This window comes from Sceloporus occidentalis, unplaced genomic scaffold, assembly GCF_023333645.1.
Source record: "Sceloporus occidentalis isolate IW3139 unplaced genomic scaffold, rSceOcc1.0.p SCAF_8, whole genome shotgun sequence".
Taxonomy (NCBI): domain Eukaryota; kingdom Metazoa; phylum Chordata; class Lepidosauria; order Squamata; family Phrynosomatidae; genus Sceloporus; species Sceloporus occidentalis.
Window position 1 is genome coordinate 15,688,231 of NW_028316988.1, and position 17,603 is coordinate 15,705,833.

The window sequence follows — 17,603 nt, forward strand, 5'->3', positions numbered from 1 at the left end:
AGAAAAGCAAAATGATATCCACAAAACAAAGAGACGACACCGAGCAAGTTCACAGCAAGATGCAAAGAGTCAAACAGAAATCTTCCAGGACTACTTAGGGGGATGAGTTAAGAAGTCAGAGCTTCAAGCATCTCCTTGTAGATGATGGTTATATCCACCTTTCCTACACAGCAGAGTTGGGCAACTTGGGGCCTTCCAGGCATTGTTGGGTGACATCTCCCATTAGCACTAGCTAACAGTACAGATAACTTTTGGATGGGCTTTTTCGGGCTCTGTGGCCATGTTCTAGAGGAGTTTGTTCCTGACGTTTTGCCAGCATCTGTGGCTGGCATCTTCAGGGCACTCCACTTCCATATTTATGTCACTGTAGACCTACTTTCTATGAAAGGGTTTACTGGTTGCCTAACTTTACAGTTTCACCAGATAGATGGTTTGGTGCCTAGATATCTCTTGGGTGAGAAAATCCATCCCAAACAAGTGTTTTGGTGCTGGAGCTAGACATTTGGACCTAAAGTCATCTGAACCGGAAGGGAAAGTGGAGAAAAGTCTTAGCACCAAATGAATGACCAAAATAGAGCCTTCATCCATCGCTACGCATACTACTACATATACTATTCCTCTCCACCAAATGTTGCCTGGTGTTCCCGACTGCATTGGAAGCTAGAGATAAAAAGTAGCCCTAGAAAATTAAAGTTGAACAACATTGGGAGAAGTCCTGGAGGGCTATCCTCCGCCCGGCTATGTGCAAGCGACAGAGACAGCCAACACAAACCAACCTATGGACAATGCCCACCCATCTCCCAGCCAAGGGACCCAAGACATTGGATGGCATGCACTCAGAGGGGCGACTCAACACATCTGCATTTCTTGTGCCCAATTGTATTCCAAATCACGTCTGTTTCCAGAAGTTGTGGCTTGGTTGTTGTTTTAGTTGTTTTGGTTTGGCTCTTTAAAACATAAAATTAAATTGAACAATGCTCCTTTAAAAATCAAATCAGATTAAATGATGTTCCTGGCATGCACTCCTTCCGCCCTTTCTTGGTTATAGTCACATGTGTAGCCAAGGTGTGGTGCTCTATCTCCAAAACAGGCTCACTTCTCCAAAATTCAAGCTAAACGCCAGAGGGGATCCACTGCACCATTAACATGGATGCTGCCAGAGTGGTGTAGTGGTTTGAACACTGGACTATGACTCTGGAGACCTGGGTTCAAATCCCAGCTCAGTCATGTAAACCCATGGAGAGGGTTTACTCTGCCAGCCTCCGAGGATGACAAGGGCAAACCGCCTCTGAAGAAACTTGCCAAGAAAACCCCATGATAGTTGGGCTTTGTCAGAAACGACTTGTAGGCAAACAACAAGCTAGCCATCACTAGCTGCAAACATCAGCTTCCAAGAACATCTCAGCATGCAATGCCTGCAAAATATCCTCTTTATCTGCTAACTGCAGAATGCAGATGTGAGTTTCCCCTCTCATATAGAGACAAGAGTAAAGGCGACTACTGGTAACAGTGGTTTGGCTTCCAATTACCAAGTAGCCAACCGAAAGACGCGGGGACAAGCAAATCCGGTCATGAGCCACATTGCGGAAAGACAGACAGGGAAGCTTTTTTGATTTTTCCCCACTTGGTGCAGTCAGAAATCTCAAACAAGGTTAAAAGAGAAGTGAAGCAAAACAAGTCAAGAGAAGGGAAAATAATAATAATAATAATAATAATAATAATAATAAGCAAGAAACTGAAATATAATAGATATATATAGATATAGATATATATATTTGAAGGGGAAAAATTCAATGAAACCAACCGTGTCCTATATGTGATGTTGTCATGGATGAATATTTGGCAAGGTTATGTTACAAGGTTTTGAGAGTTTAGACAATTTTTGGATGTGGCATTGGTTTGGACCATCAGGTGCGCAACATACAGACGGAGAGATGGATATATGTATTTTGTTCGCATTGTATGTTCATTGGATGGCGTGATGCAGCAGGAAGGGAAGTGGAGGGAATAAACAAAAGACAAACAGAAAACAAAAAGAGAGAGAAAATGAGTCATCCGGACGAGCAAAGACCAGAAGCAGTAAAAATCGTACGGGGACCAAAAATTAAATGCTTATCAAACAGTCACTTTTTTTCCCTCTCTAACAATGAACAAACCTGGAAGGAAACACAGTACAGTCAAGTATTTGCATTTCGTATCGCAATGCAAATTCGGAGACACTTCACAGACACCTTTATGGTCAATATATACATTTGTTTTTTTATTCCCAGGCAAAAGTAGAGATGCCAGTTTCAGAATTATTATTATTATTTTGGTCAAGTTGTCATCAACTTGTCATTGATTAATCAATTTAATGACTCGATACACTTTAAATGAACACGTCTGCCACTAAAACCTTGTTTCTTTGAGGGCGCAGAAGAACATACAAGAGACTTGACAGGTTAATAATGCAAAAATAAGGAGGGAAAAAAACACTCATCTTGAATATTTTTTCCCATTCTTTATGACACTAACATACTAGAACAAAGCCTGAAAGGTCTCAGTTGATTAAAAGTTGTCCCTGTCAATTCAGATTTAATGTGGCCAAGGAACCAGCTAGAAATTTATTTGACGAATGAGTTGGTTAATCGCTATGCGACCCTAAAAGTCTGCTTTGGGAACAAAATCCGTTCTGCAAAGCCGCACAAAGCAAGAAAGAAAACTGACATGCATCTTTTTGCCTAGAGAAATAAAAAAGAAGAGGAAGGAAAGTATTCAAAGCAATCACAAAGGAAATTGTGTACAACACGACTATGAAATAAAAACACAAGCCAAATTATTAACACATTTTTTCCCCTTTTAATCTTTATTTTCGTGGGGTCTTTCTGAGCAGTTTATGATAAGGCAGCCAGTAGTCTAGGAAACTAATCTCTTTGGTTCAAAAAGGATTCCTAGGATTGAGGGGGAAAGACGTAAACTCTGGAATAGCCATACCCAAAAGATGAACCAGCTCCATTGTCCTGAAGTCTGCCAATCTCCCAAGGATGGCTGACACCTCTCTAAGAAAGTTCAACACAACTCTGCATCACAAAGTTGTGTAGACAGAGTACTCAGGAGGAAGCTGGTGAAGTAGGAAGAGATGCACATTCAAACCAGTGGTGTTTTCCCTCACCGTTCATAGATTCGTTGCACATAGAGGCATTGGTACATTAACAATGTGGAAAAACAACAACACCTCTTTCTAATCATAAATGCTTGATGCAGTCTATTGTTCCAAGAGTGAATGAACCAATTCAGCATACAGTGGGGCCTTGGTATCCACTGGGGCTTGGTACCAGGATAGCAAAATCCATGGATGCACAAGTCCTATTAAATCCAATGGCATAGTAAAATGGTGTCCCTTATATAAAATTGCAAAATCAAGGTTTGCCTTTTTGCAATTTATATATTTTTAAAATATTTTCAAGCCGTGGATGCTTGAATCTGTGGATAAAAAAAAAATCCATGGATATGAAGGGCTGACTATATAATCATTTCCTCCTGGGGACAAAACCTCTACTGGACAGTATCTGAAAATCGCATCCGATGGTTATGCATCTCATGATTCAGGCAAGGTACAGGCTGTGGACAGATGGCCAGCTCCACAAGACTCTCAAGACTGGTGTAAGGTCTGAGAGCCATTTCTGGTGGTCCTCATGGCGGTGGGATAGTCAATCTGATCTGTGGTTTATGCTTAATTTTAGAGAAATTATCCAAGGTGTCAGACCCTATCCCAAAATAGGTTCAGCATCTTATTCAGTTCTGGTAAATTCAGACTAAGACCCAGGATGAACCACCAACCTACCGAACCATCTCCCTGACATGGGAGCCGACAACTGCCAATGACTTTCCACAATGACCGAGATTTCCTATCTTGCATGTCTTGGGAGCCCCATGGATGGTGGTGTGACAGCAAAGAAGGGCTCATCATGTCTGTTATTCCACTGTGCATGGGTCTCCCAAGAAACGCACGATAGTGTGCGAAAAGTCTCAGTGTGCATATCCCATCTCTCCTTTTGTAGATGGAGGGAAGCTACTGAAGAGAAGTTATCTGACACCATTCCGCTACCGAATCAATCAATCAATCAATCAATCAGTTCTGGAACCAACAATACCCAAGTGTGAACAATGCTCCTACACCCACTTTCCACTTTATTGTCTCATGTTGCTCACAGGCTAACCCTCTGGTTCCTTGTGTGGTTTAGAACAAGGATGAGGGGATGTGGGAACTGCTCAAAATGTGTTGTCATATAGAGGAGAAAGAGCATTAGGAAAAGAGCAACTAAAATGAAACATCTCCTTGACAAGGCCAGGAGAACCACAAAGAGGTGTGTGTAGCCAGTTAGCAATAAAACAGAGGAACACAGTTGGAGAGGAGGAAGATATCAAAAGCAGCCCTGCTTCTTCCATAGGCTTCTTTGTGAGTTGTGTAGAGTCCCCTTGGCCATTTTGGCAGGCCCTGAGAGGTCACAAGTACCATACTGAACAGACATTAATAGCTGTGATTAATTAACATTAACAACAACTAACCATCCCAAGTCTGGTACAAACCCACCTTAGAGCCATAACATCTATCCATCATAAAGGAAAACAAGAGAATTTGAGATATTGGTATCAACCACATTTAAACACAAACTCAGGTATGTTGGCATAACATCTGACCATGGCAAAGGGAAATAGGAGAATCTGTGCATGAGAAGGAAAAGATTGGCATCAACCATGATTAACATAAACCCAGGAGAACATTAAACCCAGTCTGTGGGCATAACGTTAAACCATGGCAAAGGAAGGTTTACCATGGTAAAGGAAGGTTTGCTATACATGGGAGGAGGGTTGGCATCAATCATGGTTAACACGAACCCATGGGAATGTCAAAACCAGTTGGTTAGCATAACATTTAACCATGGTAAAGAAAGGTGGGAGAATTTGTGCATGGAAACGTTGGCATCAACTGTGGCTATCCCAAATCCATACTGCAAATCCAGTCTTGGTACATAATATCTAAGCTTGCCAAAGGAGAATGGGGGAATTTGCACATGAGAGAATTCACATTAATCGGGGTTAACATAAAACCAAAGATACACCAAACCCAGTTTTGGAATGTGATATCTGACCGTGGTAAAGAAGAGTGGGAAAACATGTACAAAGGAAGAGAAGACCATGGAGAAGACATGCACTCCTATGGCCTCCTCCCATTCCTTACTCAAATTAAAGCCTATTTTAAACGTAATATCCACATGGGCCCTATAGTAGAATTGTTTATCTTGACCAGTTGATCTAAGAGCTCTTAATAATATACTTCCTCCTAAGATATATCTTCAAATTATACCCCTAGTGATGCTTTGCAGTTTAAGTTCATCCTAGAATTTTCCAGAGAAGCACATCAAGCAATGATGATTTTTTTGGTGGATAGGTCAGTGTATTTTTGGGAGTTGGGGGGGACTGGGGTGCAGGTGGTATTTTGCTTTTGCTTGCAAAGAAATCCGACTCGCCCTATTTGTACTCACCGCAATCTCTGTTACTAAAATATCAGTAATACTTCCCAAGACTGTGACAAAATCAAAGATGTTCCAGGCATCACGGAAATAGTTCTGCAAGAGAAAAAACAACATCAGGAACCATTCAAAGGGACTTAAATGTCCACCTCCTCATTCTAAGAGGTTAGAATGCCTCCTCTAAAGTTTAGTTCAATGCCCGGCTTGGACATGGAAACCCATTGGGTGACCTTGGCAAGTCACACACTCTCAGCCCCAGAAAACCCCATGATAGGTTCGCCTTAGGGGGTCACCAAAAGTCAGGAATGAAGGTGCACACAACAAGAACAAAGATGTAGAGGACAGTGGAGCAAAGCAGCCCATACCAGTGCGCCAAAGGCAATAATCTTCAACACACATTCCAGTGAAAACATGGATGTAAACACAATGTTGAGGCATTTCAGCATGTTTTCGTAGGGCTCCGGGGCACCGTAGAACTAAAGAGAAGAGAGGAAAAACACAGTTTACTGATAATGCACACCTTACAACCACCATTCATGTGTTTTCTGTCTTGTTCCCTCCCTCTTTTAAGTCACAAAGTCCTTTATAGTTAGAGTTTTTTGTGGGGTTTTAGGGCTTTATTTGCTGAAGATACATTTTTCCAATCCTAGCTGTGCAATATTTGCAACAGGAACAGAAATCCAAGTTCAACTTGATCTTGAGTTTTCTGAGTATTGGTTGGTGGCGGGGTTATATAGTACACCCTTCAAAGTAACTTCTCCAAGCTCTGAGCTGCATACTTTCAGGGTGATGTCCAAGTAGCCACCCCCAAAAAGACACTCACCTTCATCATGAGCACAATGGTGTTGAGGGCGATCATGACCATGATAAAGTATTCAAAAGGAGGAGAGACCACAAACTTCCACATCTTGTACTGGAAGGATTGCTTGTTTTGAGGCATGTAGCGGGTCAAGGGCTTGGCACTTATGGCAAAGTCAATACATGCTCTCTGCAAGAAGGGAAAAAGAAGATGGAGACTCAGCAGTCACCAAGAATAGTGACTGGAGAATAGCATCGCCAAGGTGCTGTATACATATAATACCAGAATCTGAAGCGGTACCTCATTTTTCTCAAGGCTGCATTCCGACATCACTTTGTCCCCCTGCTCCTGGAAGGTGATGATGATCAAGGCGACAAAGATGTTCACAAAGAAGAAGGGGAAGACGACAAAATACACCACGTAGAAAATGGACATCTCCATTCGGTACCCAGGACTGGGGCCTTGGTTCTCATAGGTGGCATCGACAGAATGTTTCAGAACACTGAAAATGCGGAGACATGGAAAAATAGTCAAACATTTGTCCAAAGTAACAAATCTGCACTAAGGCTTTGATACTTCCCATGATTTGAATGAGTTATTCCACTGATTCCCTAAATTATGTAAATGGTTTGATTAGATGTTGTGATTTGATGCTGCTCTCTTATTACTTTTAATATATATAATGTTTAGTTCAGAAACCAACAGAAGAATGGCGTTTTGAAGTTTTACCGTTCCTCTGCCCTTATCCCAAGGTGATTCCCCTCTTTAAAGGAAAGATTACATAACGTCAAGATGTTCTGAATCAGCCTAGGTATATAGGTCAGAAGAGAGTGGACAATCATGCTTCAACTAATGTCCAGGGAATCTTGGATAGAGAAGCGGAGGTATCAAAACAAACCCAAGGCCCTTGGTGCTTCGGATGTTTTCAACAACCATGAGGACTTAATGTAAAAGTCTAGTTCACAGGAGAACATCTTTGACACAACCTTTACACATTTAACCCTTTAATGGCTATTTTCTTCCCTCTCTTAATTGCCATCCAACCCAATTGCCACCTCCATTTTTCATTCCATACTTCCTGTATCAGCTAGACCTTCAAGTGTTTTAGACTTCAGCTCCTAGATGCCTCAGCCATCTGTGGCCAATGGCCTGGGATTCTGGGAGCTGAAGTCCAAAACAGCTGGAAAAGAAGAGTTTAGGAATCACTGAGCTAGAGGAATTTGGATCTTTCTTCCAGCTCCTTTTGATATCCCCATTGCTCTCTCCTCTGAAGGTGAAGGTCAATCATGATGCATTACAAAATCCTCCTCTTTCTTGCCTTTACAAGACTGCATGAAAGGACAAAGATGGCCATCCTCAAAGGTTGAAGGAGTCACCCCAAACTTACGTCGGCCAGCCCTCTCCTGTGGAGACAGTGAACAGGGTCAACAAAGCCCATAGGACATTGTCATAGTGGAATTCATATTTCTTCCATTGCCTGGGCTGTGCTTCCACCTCATCCTTATCATAAGCTAGATATTGACCCCTAGAGGAAAGGAGACACAGAATTCAATTAAACCAAACAGCAAGGAAATTCAGAACGCTCCTAGATGGGTATGTCTTGCAGGCTACACCTTGCCCACTCCTGATCTAAAGAGGACATGTTCCAAATATACCCCAGGGCTCTCCCCTAAGGAACCATGCTTTGGGGGAAATGCTGAAAGCCATTTCTCTTGCAGCCATGACCAGGTTCATTCTGCCCACCTGCAATCTTTTTGCAGATCTTTGGATTCATCCGTGCAGTAGAAGAAGCGTCCCTTGAAGAGCTGCACAGCAATGACGGCAAAGATGAACATGAAGAGCATGTAAACAATGAGGATGTTGAGGACGTTCTTCAGGGAATTCACCACGCAGTCAAAGACAGCCTGCACCAGAGAAAGAAAGATGGAGAGTGAGTTCAGAATCCAAGAGAAAACAACTCTTCCTGGATCACACTTTATTGACAGTCCTCCTTGTCTCCTAAAAACCTGAAGGACTGGAGGATTGGTATCAGCATCTGACTTGGTGATGGACAGTAATTCAGGTAAAACTTCTAATGGCAGCCCTATCTGGCATTCTAACATTGGCATCCTATTGTTGAATTGTGATGGGGTTAGTTGGACATACACCATCATAACTCAATAATCTCACATTGCAGAGGTCCGAATTCACTATCAACTGTGCGGCAACCAAAATCTCCCCCCAAACCTACCTTTTCTCAGTTGCAGCCCCCCAAATCCAGCCATTTCAGATATTTTTCTAAAGCATGATACATAATGGCAGGCATCTGGAGGTCATCTGGAAGTCCCTGCAGAGGTTGCCTTTTCTTTGCATCCAGCTGCAGGAGAACAGCTAGATGCCAGCATTTTCTAACCACTGTGTATACTCAGTCCTCATTTGGACACCCCTTTCCTGATCATTTTGGTTACTCCCCAAACCTTTCGATTCCCTCCCTTATTGTGCACAGGGGTGCAAGGCACCCACTATATTGGGAGAAAGTGTTCACAATTTACTTATAGGATTATATGGATTTTTCTTCTCCTTTCCCATCCCACTGTTTTACAGGGTTGGCTTGCAATCTTCAAGCACTTTACAGAACAGAGGAAAAGCCGAACCCCACTGGTTATTGACGCATACTTATATGAGTATAATATTATATCTTGGCAACACAGAGACACAGGAAAACCAGCCAAAAAGGAATGTTATCCAGGCTGCATTTAGCTGAACAGCTTTAATGCAGAGTTCTCCTTGGGCCTTTCTGGCAGACGAAAAAGGAAGGTTTCTGTGCAGCTACTGTTATTTATGTAGTCCTATCAATGGACATGATGTTTTACAAAAGCAAACATGTTTCTAATGCCTCAGAGTGCCTACAATCCCAGCCTAGGTTTCCAATGCGCAGGGAAGGCCATCAAGCCAACCTTAGGAAAGTTACTTTGGGGGCTACAGCTTCCCAAAAGTTTTAGACAGCAGTGCCATGATGGTTAGGGGATTCTGGGGTAAAGGAGCCAAGTTGTTAAAGATGTTTCCAAGTGGACAGTATTACAAAATGAGAACCACATCCTACCTTTAATTTCGGCAAGCGCTTGATGGTCTTCAGGGGCCGAAGGACCCTCAGAACTCTCAGGGACTTGATGGTGTTGATATCTTTCCCTTTGTTACCTCTGCAAGAGAGAACGCAAAGAGCAACAAAAGGGAGGCCTTTGGTTCTTGAAGGACTCTGTCCAAAGCCAACAAAATTCTCCACTAGATGAGATTAACATCCCTGCCCTCCACACATCATACCCATCCCAGTCCCTTTAGATCAGCCTTCCCAGAGGTGTTGGACTACATCTCCCATCACAGACATTTGGGATATTTAGTCCAGGAGATCTAGAGGACACCAGACTAGGGAAGGCTATCAGATGCAGCGTAACAGCACAGCAAAATACAGACGACCCTTCTTTTCCCGACAAGAGTCGTGCAGAAAAGAAGCAGAAAGCAGATCTTGGGGTGGGACAGGGGTCAGCTATCGGGAATCGCCACCACATTACAATATCTAATGTTGGACAATCTAACATTCCCAGAATGTTCAGATTTGATGGTCAACACACCAAGAGAGACGTAGAAAAGAAGTTCCTTTAAAGAAACATGCAAATAGAGCTTCACCCCATTTTCCCCACCTTCGGGCATTCCAGCCAATAAATGCAAAGGCAGAGGGATGGCTGACAAGCACTTAGGCAATGGGAGTTTTATTTGTAACAAATAAAATGAGTGGTAACCCATTTCCAGAAACCTAATTGCTTTAATTGAGAGAGAATACCACTTCTTTTTAGTACAGGTTGAGTCTCCCCTATCCGGAATTCCAAAATCTGAAATATTCCAAGATCCAAAACTGTCCACAATGGTGCCTGAGACAGTCATACCTTTGCCTTCTGATGCTCAGTGTACCTTCAAGGCTATGTTTATGGGGTGCATATGGAACATAAATGAATTTCATGTTCAGATTTGGGTCCCATCTCCAAGCTATCTCATGATATACATGCAAATGTTCCAAAATCTGGGGAGGGGGATCCAAAATACTTCTGGTCCCAAGCATTTTAGATAAGAGAGACTCAACTGTATCATTTTATGTTACTTTTGGTTCCTTTTCCCAATCAGGTGATGTTCTTGAGATGCTTCAGCACATGCCAACTACTGAAACATATTATAGCCTATGCTTGCCATCCATGCTTGGACTATAGATGAAACCCCATTCACAAAATGGAAGCAAGAGGGGAAAACGTATCTTCAGCAAGAAGGTGCTCCTCATCCATCATCCTGGCTGTGGTTAGTGGAACCAACATAGGACTTTGGGGCTGAGGTTCAGGGTCCCAGCCAGGAGGTCCCAAATGCAGCAAAGCAGATGCACCACATTTTGAAGTAGGTAATACTTGCAAATACCAGAAAGTCCACTAAGTCCAGAGTTTAAAATGCCTAACTACACCAGTCAAGGGCTCAGTGGAAGAAGATGGGACAATAAAGAGACTCATGAGTCAGTTCTGACCTCTCCTTGTCAATATTTGAACACTTTTTCATTAGAAAGGTTTTTCAGTGCACTAGCCGCACCCTGAAAGATCCAATGTAAATGGAAGGGCTCAAGTGGTTGCCATACATCAGACATGACTTGAAGGCACACAACAACAAACAATAGAGCCATCCTGCCCTTCAACCTGGAGCCCTTTGTATGTACTGGACTTTGGTTCACTTGATTCTCAACTGAAATAGTAAATGCTGGGACTTGTAAGGACATTCGGTTGGGGAGGTCCAGAGTAAAATATTATGTGGGCTCATAGGAAGAGCAGACTCTGTTCCCAAACATGACAGCATTGGTCCCTCCCTTATCTTTCTGGTTTCCGCTTAAGATGGCACGCCACTCTTGACTATGCTGAGCCATGTTGTAAGTACATAGTAATACATGCTTCTAGAGATTGATTATTTATGTTACTCATGCAGATTATTATTATTATTATTATTATTATTAACCTTTATTTATAAAGTTATCCTTGGTGGAGGTCTGACCAATGGTGGACAGTGGCCTCCATTTAATTGAGGAGGTGAGTGCATTCCAGATTTTGGAACAATCCAAGGTGCCAAAGCTACTTGGAAGATAGCATGGAGCCACCAGTTGCCACGGTGTGTGACAGTAGCGGAGATACTACACATCTTATGCACAGGTGTTTCGCTAAATGATGCTCTTTGCTTTGAGTAACAAGAGACAGAGGGTTCGTTCCTCTTTTCCTCCTCCTTTCCTAGTCTACAGAGCTTTTCCAGGATAGCATTCTGGCTCAAAGTGGTTCCAAGGAGAGCAAATACAGCCCTTTTGGAATAAGCTGTGATCTGACAGGCTTTTGTTGCCCCTTATTGCAATGGCCAAGGCCAGCGTCTGCTCCCTAACTGTCAGAAAGCGCACACATTACTTAATCTAGACAATCTGCTAGCAAGCTAAGGAGACCTTATGCTTTGGCCTCTTATGCGCAGAGAGGGATTGCTATTGACCCGAGGATAAAATAAAACACTGACTCATCTCTAGCAAATGCAGTGAGACACAATCTTCGGTCTTGAAGAAAAGGCAAGAGGAGAAAGAGGGAGAAGATTCGTGTGGGCAACAAGAACAAAAATCTAGCCCTCTCTCTTTAATGTACAAGAACATAGAAACATGAACTAAGTTTGGGAAGGCTTTGAAAAGACTGACAATAGATGGATTCTCTTTTGGAGAACGCTCAGGTTACTGGGCAGCAGGGAGATAAATCATTACTTATTTCATGTTTGCTTAAAAGAATGATTGATTTCAAAAGTTTTCTCCTTATTAGGGGAAATAATAAAAGTTTGGAAGGAAATGTTCAGTGGTTTTTCACACTGTAGGACTTTTCTTGCTGAAAATGTACTTGAATTTTACACAAAAGAAATTAACTTTATGCAAAATATAGCCTTCCCTGAGCAAAGTGTACTCCTTGGAGTAAGCAACCAAGTGTTTTCAGAATCAAAGGCGCATTACAGACGGGCCCATGAAGCGCCGTCATTACGCACGAGGGGCGGCGATTCCTGATGCACCTTGCCCCTCGTGCGTAATGACTACATCAAAATGGCGACGGCGCTGCATACAGATGGGCGCCGCCATTTTGACATTGCAGACGCACAGCGTCCGGACGCGCAGACCGGAAGTGGCACCATGAGTGTGCGCTTCGCGCCTTGCAATGCCTCTTCCGGGGCCAGGAAGAAGCACCATTTTGGCACTTCTTTGTTGCTGCACCCAGGAACTGCGCGGTTTGGCTGCTGCGGTTCCCGGACGCAGCAACTGGCAGCGGCATGAGACCGCCCCTTTTGGGCGGTCTGTAATGCGCCAAAGTTTGTTTTTTTAACATGGAGTCCCTTTCTCTCCAGAAAAATATATAAAAGTTGGTCTTGCAAAAATATTCAAGGTTTTTGGCATTCAGGGTTTTTTGAGTGACTGCATAAGGCCACACATTTAACAACTTTTATTTGGGATTTATGGCTGTGTAACTTAATCGGAAAGTAATTTTGTGTGCCACTTGGTCGGGGTATCAGTAATGATGTGACAGTATAAAATCATTCTTTTAAAGTCCCAAGATGTCACAAAATCTCACAGTAGTTGACCATTTTCTCAGCCAGGGGATTCAATGTGTCAAGACTCCTTCACTGTCCAAATGAGAGAAACTGAAGAGTGTTCTTTACACTTGTGGTGCATTCTTTTCTGCACAGGGCACATGAAACTGATGCCGCATGAGTAAAGAACAAGGGCCTAGTCTAGCTGGATAGTCCTCCCTAAACATTATAAACACATCTCTGCAGTAGCAAACTCTTGTAAGCCAACTGAAGCAAAGGAGGGATGGGAAGCTGGTGGTTTGCATTCCTTTTCTAATTCTTTGCGACTTCTCTGTCATGTGAATTCATGCACAATCTTTTGAACTGTAAGTTCCTGGTTCCAATCCAGGCACTAGCTTCTGCTCCGTTTCTGGGACCAATTTCAAGTGTCTGTTCTCATGCCAAACCTCCTGCAGCTTAGCATCAGAGACTTTCTGGAGAACCGCTAGCCTCCACATTTGTCTGCCACTGCCTTGAGATCCTCATCAGAGGCTTGCAAAAAAAACCCACCCTGTACATGCCACTCCAAGTGCATGGCTTTGTGCTGTGATGCTGTTAGTCTAGCTTAAGCAACCTGTGGGCAAAATGAAACCGGTTAGTCAAGGCAAGGCAGTGATGTGCAATGGTGGCATGGGTGAGGTCAGGCAATGAGTGTTAACATGGATGGCGGGGGTAGTGGCCACGTGGCAGGCAATAACAAGGGCGCAAGGGACGACAAGAGTGTATTACCCCATGAAACTCCTACAGAGAAGATCCCAGCAAGAGGAAGACAAAGAGAGAGCACAGTGTCAGTGGAAAGAAAGAAAAAGTGCACACCCACACAACAACCCCAAAAGCAAACAGACAGAACATAACAGCAAGTAAAGCCTCCCTCCAACTTTTTCCCCCAAAGCTATACAGGGAGTGAAAGAACTGTGTGCATGCATAGCAAAAACAGATGTTCAGATCCGTGTAACCAAGAAAAGCTTGTGTCCTTTGTAAGCCAACCAGCTCAGAGGCAGCATTGTCGGAGAGTAAGGTGATCATTTTGAACCAACAGAGGCTTGAATCCAAAATCCATTAGTGTGGATTGCAAAGTTCATGGGCTCAGTGCTTCTTAACCTACCTGATGAAGTGGACTGGCATTTTACCCCCAATATTCCAGGGACTGCCACCTTAATTTTGCACATTGGCTACAACCATCCCCCCCTAAAAAAACACAACTCAACATAGACTGATGTCTTAGGCAATTGCTGTTTCCCTAGTAGAGGAAAGGAGAGTATTGCGAGTGGGTGGCAATAGGGGGTGTCAATGCAGTCTCAGATTCCTGCTCAGCCATGCAAGGCGTGAAGGCTGCCCTGAGGTGAATTGCTGTCCTTGTGCGTAGCATCACACAGTGTAGAGCGATGTGCATGCCTTTGTGCCCCGAACAGTCCTGTCATCTGTGCTGAGAGATACAATGTGTGCCATCACAATACATATGTTTGTCCCTTCGCTGGCCCCTGTAGAACCCCATGGCATCTGGGGAAGCTAGAAGGTGGGAGAATCAAGACACAAAAGGAAGAATCTCTTGACACGGTGCATACAGTTGTTTATGGAGTAGCCTGGCCTTGGCAGCACAGATGGGGTTCCCAAATTATCTCCCATCCCGGTGCTGTCCAGGTAGCAGATCTGCTTAGCTTGAGCCAGATGGCTGCATATAGTGGCTAAAGACAGTGCCCGACCAAGCCAGGTGGAGAAGAGATCATGAGTCAAAGAAAGAAGGAAAGCTTTCCTCCACTCCTGCTCTCTGAAGGACAGAGTAAGCGAATCTCACACTCCCACCCAAAAGAGTGGGAGTACTGCAAAAGCAGTCTGCTCTGATGTGTCACCAAGGACTAAGGATAAATCTTCTCTCCATCAGAGCTGACACTATGGAGGGTGAGACAGATCTGCCTCCAGAACCGAGCCTCAAGCCTCCATCGAATTCCACCCTGAGAGCATCTGACCATCAAATCAGGATCTTGTGAACAAAAGGTTGGAGGAGTAATGTGAAAGAAGCATGACACAAGAGGTCACAATGGGGGAAAAACTGCAGAGAAAGCTGAACTTAGACTGTCAGGGAGCCCTTTGAAGAAAGAGGTGGGACCAGTAAACATCTCCAAGACATATGCACAGTAAGAAGCTGCAGAAGAAACAGTGTCTATTCTATTCTGCAGGAACATGCATACATGAAGCTTAGGGAAGCTTCTTCTTTGTATTTCATCTCCTAGAATCCCCTGCATAACCACTGGCTGGAGGATTCTGGGAGTTGTAGTCCATGAAAGGAGATTTCCCAAGCTCAGCAAAAGAAAGACCTGGAGTAGGAGGCCAGGAGGGGACCACAAAATGAGGACACTGCCACCCAATAGGGATCCTGCCTCCTTTCCATGTGTCTGCAAATTTCTAGCATTGCAGTAGCTCCGACTTGAAGAAATACAGTGTAGGCATCCAAGGAAAAGGTAGAATTACCAACAGAATGCAAACACAATGCTTTTCATTGCCCGACTCTCTGCAATCTGGGGACTAGAGGACAATTTCATTTTGGTGGAAGAACTCTTCCTGATGGGGTCATACCCTAATTCCCCAAAGCTATGCCATAGAGCAAGAGCAGATCTTGGGCTGGAGAGAGCAAGGCTCATAACCCTTCTTTGGAGGTTTTTCAACAGAGGCTGGATGGCCATCCGTCAGGAGTACTTTGACTGTGTCTTCCTGAATGGCAGAATGGGGTTGGATTGGATGGCCCTTGGGGTCTTTTCCAACTCTATGATTCTATTCTATGATGCTAAGCTTCTGGCCAACCAAGGTTACTTCAGGTTGCTTGCCCCAAAACCTCAGTCCTTGTCATGGAAGTGCACAGAGCGAGGAACATTATAGCCATAGCACCTCTTTCTCTTCTGGTTATAGGCTGCCAAAGGAAGTATGGCAACACAGAGTAGCCTTGCTATTGTTTTGAATGTGGGAAATAGAAACCAAAAAAAATCAATTTTGAATTGGCACAAGGGATTTGCCCAGGTGCTTGCGCAAAGGGCTAAGGGAGACCAGCACTGAAGAATGGCTGTAATCTCCTGGGTTGGGTGGCATTCCTAACATTGGTGTGGTGGAGTGGCATTTCTACTTCTTGCTTCTGGGCCCCCTCCATCCCTAAGCTCCATTGGTGATCTTGGTCATTTTCGCACCTAACAAACTCAAGTGCTCGGGTTTTCTGCAGATTACATATTTAAAAGGACACAGCAACCGCAACAATGATAAAAAAAATGCACCCCACCATCAGTGCCTCTGATTTCTCCAGCAAAGTTTGTGTTCTGTATGCGCAGCTCTAAAAGCATCCCAAATATATCTTGCACTCGTGAATCTGTTCTGCAGTTTTTGAAATGTCAAAGCTTCTGACTCACACATGCCTTTATTGGAAGAAGAAGAAGAAGAAGAAGAAGAAGAAGAAGAAGAAGAAGAAGAAGAAGAAGAAATGTTCGCTACATCTTGTCATGCTCCCCAGTATCCCACAAGGGATTGATAAATTCCCTGGGAATTGTTTGCAGCTTGCCTATTCTTGCAAAGATAATGCTAGCAAGGAGTAGCGGCAACTAGAATAGCAGTAGACAACATATAACTGTCGGATAGTAACTCTTGTTGGTCCTTTTTTTGCAGTTTGCTTTCCATGTTTGTTACATTTATATCCCACTTTTGCTGCAAAGGTGTCAAAGAGGAACACAAGGCTGTACTCTAGAGATGCAATCCCTTGGTAAATTTGTTCTTGGCAAGACAAAATAAGCAATTTTAGCACATTTTCTCCTTGCTGCAAGAAAGTTGTACTTTGCAAAGATTATCCATAGTACAGAACGTATTCTACACAAAATCTGCAGGTGGTTTTTTCATGGAGAATATTGGCATGCTAGTAGCCCTCATGATTCAGCGTTGCCCCACTTTCCGCTTCAGGAAACCACAAGCCATAAATAAAAAACTACTTACGAAAAGGCGAAGGCAACAAGAGCCCCACTGACCACAATAAAATCCAGGATGTTCCAGAGGTCACGGAAGTAGGAACCCGGATGGAGAATGAGCCCCAGGTCAATCATCTTTCAGGAAAGAAGAGCAGAGCAGAAGGCACAAGGATTGCAAATAAGGAAAATTTCAGCTCGGCTGATTTTGAATAAGAATATTTTAACATTGACCAGTGTGCTCAGAGACAGTATTTTAAAAATTCAGAGGGGAGAAAGCAAAACTGATCTGGGCCTGATCTTTGCAGCAACTGAAGTAAGCTGAGGACAAATGGGAAACTGGAGGAGAGAGAAACTGGGACATTTTTAATGCAGCTGAAAAAGTAGGGTGGCCAATGATATATCAGGACCGTCTCTGTCAAATTGTGACAATTGGAGGGTAAAGGGTGGGCATCTGTGGCAAGTCTGAGGGTCAGTTATCCAGAAGCCACATGGTCTGCCAAAAATGCAGGGAAAATCGATGATATATTTATATGTATTAAATGGACATCTTGCCTTTCTCCTAGCATGGGACCCAAGGCAGCTTACCACAAATTAAAACAAAGCACTGCTAAAATCTGATTAGGCAAACATTGTAAGAGAAATAATTATATTAAAAGTGCAACATTAAACCATCTTACAGTTAATTCCCAGCAATTACTGGGAAATCTAGGATGG

At 43.4% G+C, this 17,603-nt stretch overlaps 1 protein-coding gene across 8 annotated transcripts in view; it reads right to left on the minus strand.

The window, feature by feature from the left end:
• LOC149308021 (voltage-dependent N-type calcium channel subunit alpha-1B-like) overlaps window positions 1-17,603 on the minus strand; it is a 170,986-nt gene that overhangs the window by 31,232 nt on the left and 122,151 nt on the right. For all 8 annotated transcript variants that reach the window (XM_089534922.1, XM_089534921.1, XM_089534919.1 and 5 more), the window contains 8 exons: window positions 16,918-17,024; window positions 9,395-9,491; window positions 8,056-8,216; window positions 7,700-7,837; window positions 6,613-6,814; window positions 6,337-6,501; window positions 5,879-5,989; window positions 5,526-5,609 (listed from right to left, as the gene is read on the minus strand). In XM_089534922.1, coding sequence (XP_089391048.1) covers window positions 5,526-5,609; window positions 5,879-5,989; window positions 6,337-6,501; window positions 6,613-6,814; window positions 7,700-7,837; window positions 8,056-8,216; window positions 9,395-9,491; window positions 16,918-17,024 — 1,065 coding nt within the window. The remainder of the gene's footprint in view (window positions 1-5,525; window positions 5,610-5,878; window positions 5,990-6,336; window positions 6,502-6,612; window positions 6,815-7,699; window positions 7,838-8,055; window positions 8,217-9,394; window positions 9,492-16,917; window positions 17,025-17,603) is intronic.